This window comes from Babylonia areolata, chromosome 12, assembly GCF_041734735.1.
Source record: "Babylonia areolata isolate BAREFJ2019XMU chromosome 12, ASM4173473v1, whole genome shotgun sequence".
Taxonomy (NCBI): domain Eukaryota; kingdom Metazoa; phylum Mollusca; class Gastropoda; order Neogastropoda; family Buccinidae; genus Babylonia; species Babylonia areolata.
In genome coordinates this window covers 20175502-20186985 of record NC_134887.1, presented here as the reverse complement: position 1 = coordinate 20186985, position 11484 = coordinate 20175502, and the positions used below count along the sequence as shown (strand labels likewise).

General features: G+C 42.6%; 1 protein-coding gene across 1 annotated transcript in view; it reads right to left on the bottom strand.

Annotated features, from left to right (window-relative positions):
* The window catches only part of LOC143288095 (uncharacterized), a 19520-nt gene extending 11822 nt beyond the window's left edge, over positions 1-7698 (bottom strand). Inside the window, exons 1-2 of the mRNA XM_076596380.1 lie at positions 7686-7698; positions 7157-7247 (exon numbers count right to left, since the gene is read on the bottom strand). Of these exons, the coding sequence (XP_076452495.1) occupies positions 7157-7247 (91 nt within the window). The 5' untranslated portion in view covers positions 7686-7698. The remainder of the gene's footprint in view (positions 1-7156; positions 7248-7685) is intronic.
* Positions 7699-11484: the final 3786 nt, after the last annotated feature.

Sequence of the window (11484 nt, the reverse complement as noted above, 5' to 3'; positions counted from 1 at the left end):
TTTCGTCACTAAACATATCAGCTTTAATGTTTCGTCACTAAACATATAAACTTTTGATCTTCAGTCGCTAACCCTATAAGCTTTAACCTTTCGTATCGAAATATGTAAGCTTTAACATTTCATCACTAATTATATCAGCTATGATCTTTCGGCAATAAACATATAAGCTATAATGTTTCGTCACTGAACATATAAACTTTAATCTTTAGGCGCTAAGCCTATAAGCTTTAACCTTCCGTCACTAAAGCTTTAATCTTTCCTCACTGAACATATAACTTTGAATGTTAAGTCAAACCTTTCGTCGCAAACTATATTTAAGCTTTTAACATTTCATCACTATTTCAGTTTGGTGAGTCAGCCCCCATCTGCCCTGTGGCCGAGTCCAGATTACCCAATCCGTCACCCAGTCAGCAACAAGACTAGCGTCGTGTTCGTGGATCTACCTCACGTTTTCGTCATTTAAATGATGATGAATTATCGGGAGGGGTAAAGCTCGGATTATTATCTCGAGGGCATTGTGTAGTGTGTGTGTTTGGTGAGGGGTGGAGGGGGGGGGGTTACGTGTGTGTGTGTGTGTGTGTGTGTGTGTGTCTCTGTGTGTGTGTGTGTGAGATAATGAGACAGTGAGAGAGAGAGTGTGTGTGCGTGCGTGCGTGCGTGTGTGTGTGTGTGTGTGTGTGTGTGTGTGTTTGGTGTCGTATGTTGGGGGTTGAGAGTTGTGGAAGTGTGCGTGTGAATGTGTGTGTGTGTGTGTGTGTGTGTGTGTCTATGCGTCTTGCCTGCTCGTGAGTGTGCGCGCATGTGTGTGTGTGTGTGTGTGTGTGTGTGTGTGTGTGTGTGTGTGTGTAGGCATATATTATACAAGTCATAGAAAAAAGAATGAAAACAGAACATCAACTGGGTAATATTTTAACTTATATAAGAACAAGAGAGGCAAAGCCTTCAAGACTCACTTGTGATACACTTTAAAAAAAATAATTTAATCGTTAAAATGTTTTCTTTATTTGTTATTATAAAGCTTCGGGTTAAAAAAAATAATAATAAAAAAAATTAAAAAAGTCCCAACCAGATTCGAACCCCGCGTGTTCGGGTGAGCAGAAACTGTCTTACCCATTACATTATCGTGGCTCCTTGACTGACGTTCTAAAATTTAATATTTGAACATACTTTTTTAAAGGGCGATAAATCAATTGCGGTATTCGCAGTTAGAACGCTGTTTAAATCATATTATTCTGGTGTATCTTGGGCATTCAAAAAATCTTTAAGGGCAATAAAAAAAAATTCTTTTTAAGTCCGTGGTAAAGGAGACGTGGCTATCGCCGCAATCACACTGCAACATTTAGCCGTTTTCTCTAGATCTAGATAGATGTACAAGTTTAGTTACACCCGCCGGGAATGTAGTACGACACGGTCGACTCAATTTCTCTTTTATGTTCATTATAGTTTTATAGTTTATATGAAAATTTAGCATTTTGTTAAACTAATAACATATAGAGCCAAGTACAAGTACTTCTAAACGTCGTATGAAGTGAAAAGGACTTCATTTTGAGAAAAGTCAAGACTGGAAATTTTTTCGTTTCATCAATTCAAGGGTATTAACTCGCATGGTTTACAATTTTTAACTGTGAATTCCGACTGATTCTGTGGATATTTTATGGCAGTTTGGGGCATAATCCAGTAAGTGATGAGGCGTTCACAAATCTTTCTCTGAATAAATATTTAACGGTCTCCTTCTCCAACTTTCCATCACATGTTATCGTGTATTGTCCATTGAATATAGGATTGAACGGGCAGGTCAACAAATTGAAACAAAATGGCGTCGTTCGCATTCGCGAAGAATATGAGCACGAGCTTTGAATGTTTATAATTATGTGTACGCAATTGATTTTTGCCCATGACCTTCAGGGCTCAGCCAATAGATCTATAAAGTCCACTTGTCGTATTGATTTTAGTATTTTCCGAAAAAGACCACTTGGGCGAATGAACATAGTGAAAGCCCTGTATACTGAGAGTAAAACATACAAGCTTTTTATGTATTGAGTATAATTTCAAAATGTAATGTTTAAGATGAGAAAGATCAGTTTAAAGCAAATTAAGTCCCCTACCATTAATTACAGATTAATTTCCCCTTTTTTTAATATCTGCACCAAAATAAATAAAACTTCCATTCTTAGCAAAAGAAGTTCCTGTTTGAACAAAAAATTATAATAATGACTGCACTTGTTGTTGTGTCAGAATATCAGATCAAAGTGCCAAGTTTAGAGAATAAAAAAGATATAAATATAACAGTACATGCAGCTTGCATATAATTTGGCTTCTTTTTTTTTTCTTTTTCTTTTTTTGTCCCCATCCCAGAGATGCAATATTGTTTTAAACAAGATGACTGGAAAGAACTGAATTTTTCCTATTTCTATGCCTAATTTGGTGTCAACTGACAAAGTATTTGCAGAGAAAATGTCAATGTTAAAGTTTACCACGGACACACACACACAGACACACACACACACACACACACACACACATACACACACACACACACACACACACACACACACACACACACACACACACACACACACACACACACAACCGAACACCGGGTTAAAACATAGACTCACTTTGTTTACACAAGCGAGTCAAAAACCAAACTTGCAAGACAAAAAATTGGAACGCGCACACACACATACGCGCGCGGGCGAATGGTTTTAAACTTAGGACTTTTTAGATGCTCGTGTTTTCTGTATGATTAGTGTGTGTGTGTGTGTGTGTGTGTGTGTGTGTGATAAACTTTAACATCAGTATTTTCTCGGCTACTGTAATTGACATTGAACCAAACTTGGTAGGATGGCACGTTTGAATAAGGCTTTTGAACTCAACCGCTTCATGACTGGGAAAGGAGAGTTGGAGGTCAAAGGTCAATGTCATCATTTGGCAAAATGATAATAATAATAATATTGGATACTTATATAGCACACTATCGAGAAATCTGCCCAAGGTGTTTTACAAAAACGCTTTTGTTAACATAAAACATTACATCAATGTTACATACACACACCTTGAGCAGATATACACATTCATATACATACATGTAGTTATGTACACATACATATGTATACACACATAGTCAAGCACAGCTAACGCAAAGAAAGTGGACCTGCCACAATTGAACTTATTACTGAGGGAAAAGGTGAGTTTTGAGACGAGATTTAAAAGATGCGAGGGAATCAGAATGACGGAGGTTATCAGGGAGCTTGTCCCACGTCTTTATAAATAGGAGAAGCTTGAAAGAGGCCGCATTGTGACTGGTCATGTTCATCCGATTTTCATTAATATGGTATAAAGACTTCTTTTGATCACAATATGAATGCTTTGTAAATTTAGAGGTCGAAGGTCAAGGTTACATCAGTGTGTGTCAGATGATCTGCTTTTCAGTATCGGTTCTGTCTGTTTGTTTTTCTCATGATTCCTTTGCTGGATTAAGTGTGTGTCACACTTGAGTCGTGAAGGCCTTGCCTCTCTTGCCATTTTCTTTGACTGGTTCAGAAGCTCTTGATAGATCTTAGATGCTCCTCTAGCCGAACGCAAATTGCAACAGTTGCAACATTTATCACTAACACTTTGTTCAGGCTTGTTTTTTCCGTTGTGTGGCACTTTTCCCGTCACTATATATGACGTAACGGTGTTTGGTTTTGAATATTTCGGGCCATTAAATCTTGTACTCAACAGAATGAAACATTTTTTTTTTCTCAACTTTTCATTGTCTAATTCTTCAGGTTTCTCTTTTGTAGCAAAAGCTGTTGTTCCCTCCCTACTCCTTTTTCTTACCTCCCCTGACACTCCCCGCCCCCGTCTCTCCAAAAATAGGTCTTCCGATTAATATGCAGTTTTATATTCATAACTTCCGAAGAGTTTATTTGGAGACCAGTGCCGTTACTGAAAACACTCATACTCGCCTTCTTGTAGATGTTCTCTGAGACGCTGTTTTTGTTTCTTTTTGTTTGTTTCTTTGTTTTTTGTTGTTGTTGTTTTCATGTAATGATCTGATTTATGAAATGTGTTCGATAACGTCTGTTTGCATGAATCTTTTAGCATTAATCTGTTTCTTTTTTCGATGTAATCTTCGCGCAAATCACCCACGTCGGCTGCAAACTGAACTTCGGGAATCGATTTGACCAAACAAACTACTGAATGGCAATGCAATCATAATTACAAAAGCAATAATATACCCTTGTGGGATACTCACGTGTAAGGCCCTAAGAGCAGACAAATGGTACACCGATCTTCTGTAATATTTCTTCCTATTTATTTAAAACAAAAACAAAAAACAACAACTGCAAAACAACAAAACAAACAAGGCAAAAAGATTCAGTGACTGCTGAAACCAATGTTCTTTAGTACTGAATGTAGAACTGCAGATTAACGGGATCAAATGTGTTTTGAACATCAGCGAAAATCAGTGACTGTCCTTCGTGTCTACAAATTGTTGTGTAATCGAAAAAGGAAAGAAAGAAAGATCTGGTAAAAGATGTGTAGACAGCATACACGTATTTGTTGTTGTTGTTGGTGGTGGTGGGTTTGTTTGTTGTTGTTGTTTTGTGTGTGTGTGTGTGCGTGTGTGTGTGTGTGTGTGTGTGTGTGTGTGTGTGTGTTGTTGTTGTTGTTGGTGGTGGTGGTTGTGGTGGTGGTGGTAGTGGTGGTGGTTTTTTTGTTGTTTTTTTTCATTTTCTTTTTCGATGTTACTTTCCCGTTAGTTCTTTCATTCTTCTTGTTCGTAAAACATTCTTCTTATTCTTGAAGAGTCCACCCCATGATTATAATGAATAGAGAGGGTAGGGGAAAAGAGTGGGAATTAGAATTAGGAGGGACGTAGAACTGGCAAATAAGTTGTGGAAGCAGCGTACTCACATTTAGCGATATCGGACAGTTTGAAACCTGTTGAAGTGCAAACATATATCACAGTGTTTATCTCCAGATGCAAGAAGAATAATGATTCAAGAAGATTACTTGTTAACAGATAGAAAAACGAAAGCAGAAAGGCAGGGTGGGTAAGAAGGTATTTGTGGGAGGACAAGGAGGTCTTAGCTTTGAATACTAATAAGACCACATATTGAACACATTTGCTTGTAATCTTCATATACCACATACTTCATCACACTTCATCTCTCTTGCTGAGATATAGGCCACAACAGTAAAGTCATTCTGATTCTGATTCCAGCAAAGTATGACTGATGATCTAACAGTGACTGAACTATGCGGAACTCTTTGTTTCTCTCAAACAGGCTGACAAACATTCGGACTGAGACAGTTTGAGGTAGAAACAGAGACACAGGCAGGCAGAGAAAGAGACAGACAGACAGACAGACAGACAGTCCGGCAGACAAAAAGACACAAACAAAGAGACAATGACAGACATAGATACTGAGAACGTTTGGACTCAGCATTCAAACAAAAAGAAAGGATCGAAGTGGAGAAACCCCAAGAAAAGGTGATATCAAGACGGAGAAAGAAACAGAGAGAGATTTTGAAAACCTAGTGTCCGAACAAGAAAAGGTTTCGGACTTCTGTGGATGTTGCTGACATAAGCAGACTTAGTTCAAACTAGAAAGACCATCAATGATATATCTTGGCTTAATAAAAATGTCTAGAATGTCCATGAGAACTAAATAACAAACCACAAAGTTGTTGTTTTTTTGTTTTTTTGTTTTTTGTTGTTGTTTTTTTGCTAGTCATCGTGGACTAATCAAATTGCAGTCATGATTGTTCTGCATGTATGTTGATGATTGTTCGCTAAATCTATTACCGATCTTGATTTTTTTTCGATATATATTTCAAATGTTTATTCATGTTCAGTGCCATAGATATTGCAAAACCTCCGGTGGAAAATAAGTTCCATTGCCAGCTGCCGTGGCGAAGTGGTTAGCGTCGCGGACTGACGGCCGGGAAGACATGGGTTCGATTCCCAGCGGAGGTGGGTTTTTTGGCCCGTGGCCGGCTCCTACCCAGAGTTGAGTGTGCTGTGGGCTTAAATGGGAAGACTGGGATCACACAGTTGAGTATCTTCCACTTCACGGATGCGTCTGTGGGTGTGTTGCTCAAATTTCCTAACCAACACTGCAAGCGTCTGTATCTCTCGGGCCTGATTAAGGCAGGGATATCATTATGACAGGAAGCGTAGAGTACTCCCTTTTCACACAGTCCCAAACCTTGATTGACCTCCATAGCAACATTGTGATCATCACCATCCTCCTCCGTCTCCAGCAATTTTTTTTTAATGTGTCCCAAAGACTGTGGTCTTTTATGCCCTGCTCTTTTGGTAACCCCAGTTTCGAACCCCCCCCCCCTCACCCCCCCGCCCCCCTCCGCTCTCCCCCCACTCCCACCCCCCAAAACCCCCACTACCCTCTCCCCTCCACTTCTGTGCTTTGGTTAGTCTTGTCAAGGCCTTCAGTGCTGGAAGAGTTATGGGGAGACTGTCTTTGGGGGGAAACCTGTGGCGGTCTCCACTTGGGAACTGGGGAGACGCTCACTCTGTCTGGCTCCGCGATTAAGCTATCATTGTGGTCAGTAGGTGGTGTCCTAAGTACGTTAAATCAAACCCAGGCACTACTGAAAACCACTGAAGTGACTCAGTAGCCGTGCAGGGTCTCCTGTGGTGCGTGGCCTGCTAGTGACCGAACAATGAATGGACTGCCTGCACCGGGACTGCGACAGAAGAACCCGGGTGGGACTGTGAATGGGACACTGGGAGTGAGCGGTGAGAAGATAATAATAATAATAAGAAGAAGAAGAAGAAGTATATATACAGCGCTGAATCTTGTGCAGAGACAAATCAAAGCGCTTTCACACCAGTCATTCACACACATGCATATCTCTAAACTTGAGAAACTTAAGGCAAAGAAAAGGCAAAGGAGGGTGTCTGTCTTGGAAAGAGGTGGGTATTAAGGCCAGACTTGAAAGAGCTGAGTGAGGACGCCTGACGAAGCGGAAGAGGAAGTTCATTCCAAATGAAAGGTCCAGAGACAGAGACAGAAAGAACGGCGGCTGACAGTGGAGTGTTTGAATGTGGGTATGTGTAAACAGAGTGGATCCGAAGGGGCATATTTGTGATATACTGTCCGTCATTCCGAACACACGCACACTGCGGTCAGTCACTGACCTGCTATGGTAGCGCCGTGGTCGGTGGAGCGTGACACCACCACCCCCACCCACACCAGCAACAACGTCGACAATACGTGTAGCACCGCCATCTGTGAACCGCCACCATCACAGCTGTACTTCTCCACACACGTACACACATACACACGCACACATACACACACATGCTCGTGCACACGCATGCACATACGTACACACGCATACATGAACGCACAAATGCATGCACACAGACGCGCGCGCGCCCGCGCACTCTCACGCACACACACAAATGCATATGCAAATGTGCACCCACATAGATAGATAGACAGATACACACACAGACACACAGACACACACACACACACACACACACACACACACACACACACACACACACAGACCGCCCGACAGACAGACAGATGGACACACAGAGAGCGAATTCGAAACTCATCCCCACAGAAACACACTCAACAACGAGGACGGAAAACTGGAAAAAAAAGAAAAAAAAAAAGAAAAAAAAGAAGTTAAAAATCGCTCCCCGGACGTCTTACCTTCAAACAGTGTTGCCGGTGATGTGAAGGTGCTAATTAGCAGGGGCCGGGGTTATATACAGCGCTCAATCATCGCCTCCTTCATCATCCCTGACAGCCACACGTCATCCTCAGCATCTGGAGATGACGTGTCGTCACTGCCCGTGACTGCTGGCAAGGGAGCACCAGCTCTCCCCTTCCCTTCCCCTTCCCCTTCCCTCCCCTACTCTCTCCTCCCCTCCCCTCACCCTGCCTACACTTCCTTGTTCCAAATGGTGATGGAGTTTAGTGGAGGAAAATTAATTGCTCCAAAATCTTTTCTTTTTTTTCCTTTGTAATCTTTTTTTTTTTAAGGATTTTCCAGATAGTTTCCATTTCTTTTTTTCTTCTTTTTTTCAACTTTCCACGTCCTCTAATGCGTTAATTTAGACATAATATATTGTTTATGACATATGTGGAAGAGATCTTTGGGGTGGTCTGTATGAATGTATCCTGTATGTATGTATGTATGTGAGGTCTTTGGGGGGGCCTATATGAACGTATCATGTATGTATGTATGCATGCATGTACGTATGTATGTATGTAACAGAGAAAGTGTGTATAAGAGATTTCAATGAAATCTCTGAGTATTCTAGACGATGTTCATGTACTCGCTGATTCAGTCAGTGATATTGATTAGATTGCTGTATTAAGAACTTTAGGGGATTTCATAAAATCCCTAGCTTTTTGCCTCGAGGTTTTCAGGCTCCTGCTGAATGGTAGATCAGTGATTTCGTGTTACCCAACGTTCACAGTCTGGTTAGCAGTGTGGTTGGTACTACATCACTCACACACACACAAACACGCGCGCGCGCGCGCACGCACGCACACACACACACACACACACACACACACACACACACACACACACACACACCACCCCCTCCTCCTGCCAAAGTCAGGAATCTGTTCGGGGTGCCAATACCGGTATCAAAGACTGACATGTCCCTGGCAGCAGCACAGAAGACTGGGTTTTTGGAGACCAGGAACCCGGCACAGCATACGGACATGATGTACTCATCGTAGGCCTCGTATCGTAGCAACAAGGCCCGAGCAAGCATTCACTGCCACAACAGTACCCACTCACATGTGGGCGAACCTACAGGTCACCTGATTGGCCTCACCAGACACATCCAGACTCACCTGATTGGCCTCACCAGTCACCTCCAGACCCACCTGACTGGCCTCACCAGACACCTCCAGACTCACCTGATTGGCCTCACCAGACACCTCCAGACTCACCTGATTGGCCTCACCAGTCACCTCCAGACCCACCTGATTGGCCTCACCAGACACCTCCAGACTCACCTGATTGGCCTCACCAGTCACCTCTGGACTCACCTGATTGGACTCACCAGTCACCTCTGGACTCACCTGATTGGACTCACCAGTCACCTCTGGACTCACCTGATTGGCCTCACCAGACACCTCTGGACTCACCTGATTGGCCTCACCAGTCACCTCTGGACTCACCTGATTGGCCTCACCAGACACCTCTGGACTCACCTGATTGGCCTCACCAGTCACCTCTGGACTCACCTGATTGGCCTCACCAGTCACCTCCACACCCACCTGATTGGCCTCACCAGTCACCTCCACACCCACCTGATTGGCCTCACCTCCACACCCACCTGATTGGCCTCACCAGTCACCTCCACACCCACCTGATTGACCTCACCAGTCACCTCTGGACTCACCTGATTGGCCTCACCAGTCACCTCTGGACTCACCTGATTGGCCTCACCAGTCACCTCCGGCCCTACGGACACTTTTGAAGCCATGGTCATCTTCGAATCTGAAGGACGAACGTCCTTGTACAACAAGCAACATTTTCCCTGTTATATTTTTTCTGGCTGTTTCCAGGGATGTGCAGATTTTCACCGTACATGTCTCTCCTGCGTCAGGGACCATCTTCTTTCGTTGGCAGACTTGAGAAATCTTTAGAACTGTTGTCTTCAGTTTAACGTCTTTCCACTGGAAATGATATTAGACGGAAAAAAAACCCGAGGGGGTAGGGGAGAAGGAAGAAGTGTGTGTGTGTGTGTGGAGGGTGAATAGGGAGAGACAACGTTAGGGGAAAATGGAAACGTTATAAACGCCAACATCAAACAACTAATCTTTAGGGAAGAAGAAGACAAAATTGACTGCAGGATTTTTCAAAACAAAAAACTAAAGTTTATAAAAAAAATTTTAAAAAAATTTTTTTAAAAACCTTTTTGGTGGTAGAATGATTCCTCTTTGTTCAGTGGGATACGCCGTTTCGAACCATAGGCCCGTTGTCAAGTGATGAAAAGAGGACAGTGTGAATAGGAAAGCCTATGTGAGAAATGGGTGATGACATCTCACTACTTTCTGTTTTGATGGACCATGCACACTAAACACTTGCTGATCACCATTCAGTACAACACACACACACACACACACACACACGAAAAAAAATTTTTTTAAATAATATAAATTTATATAAATGTATACACACACACACACACACACACACACACACACACACACAATATATATATATATATATATATATATATATATATATATATATATTGCTTCTAAAAAGAGATAAGAGGTTAAAGAAAGAATAAGGACAGAGAGATCAAGACAGAAGGCCCCAGGCGCAAGACGTCAGTGACTCTGACGTTCAATCCATTCGGCTGCGCGGTCCCCAAGCGGTAAATGACGCGGCTCTCCATGTACTTTCTGTACGTGCTGTCACTGGGGTTCTGCCACACAGATGAAATTCTTGCATGGGTGAAGCTGTGGTATGGGCCAGCAAAATGCTGGCCGACAGGGTTGTAGTCTAACTTCATCGACCTCAGGTGTTCGGAGAATCGCTCGCCTAATGAACGGTAGGTCTCCCCCACATACAGTTTGGAGCAGAGGGTGCAGGACAAAATGTACACAATGTCAGTAGACTGGCAGTTGAGATGAGATTTCACAGTGAAAGTGCCAGTGGGTCCAACAACTGTACCTGAGGTGTCTATGAAGGGACAGGCCTTGCACTTTCGATCCCCACAGGGTCTGCACCCTGGTGAGGTTGAATGGCTGGCAAGAGGTCTTTAGACATGTGTATAGGACCTGAAGCGTACAGCTGACTTCATTGTGGACACTGGGGTGTCCATCTCACGAACGAGAAGAAGGAGGAGGAGAAGTAGAAGAAGAAGAAGAGGAAGATGATGATGATGATGGTGGTGGTGGTGGTGGTGGTGGTGATGATGATGATGATGATGATGAAGATGATGAAGAAGACTATGAATGTTGAACACAAGCTTTGAATGTGAAACACAGTGGGCGATTATGGACAGAACAGTGTTGGGTGCAACATGGAATGTCGGAATATTGGAATGCGGAGTAAGCTGTTGAAAATCTGAAACATAATGTTGGAACATGGAGTGCAATGCGGGGCATAATGTTGCACCGTAGAACACGTGGAACACTATGTTGCAGCACAGAGTAACTCACGGCTGCAAAATAGAACACATTGTGGAACACACTGTTGCGATATGAAACACACTGTTGCGATATGGAACACATTGTGAACAGAATTTGCGATATGAAACACATTGTGGAATACACTGTTGTGATATGGAACACATTGTAGAATACACTGTTGTGATATGGAACACATTATCGAACAGAATGTTGCAAAATGGAACACACTGTGAAACACACTTGCTATATGGAACACATTGTGGAACACACTATTGCGATATGGAACACATTGTGAAACAGAATGTTGGGATATGGAACACACTGTCGCAATATAGAACAC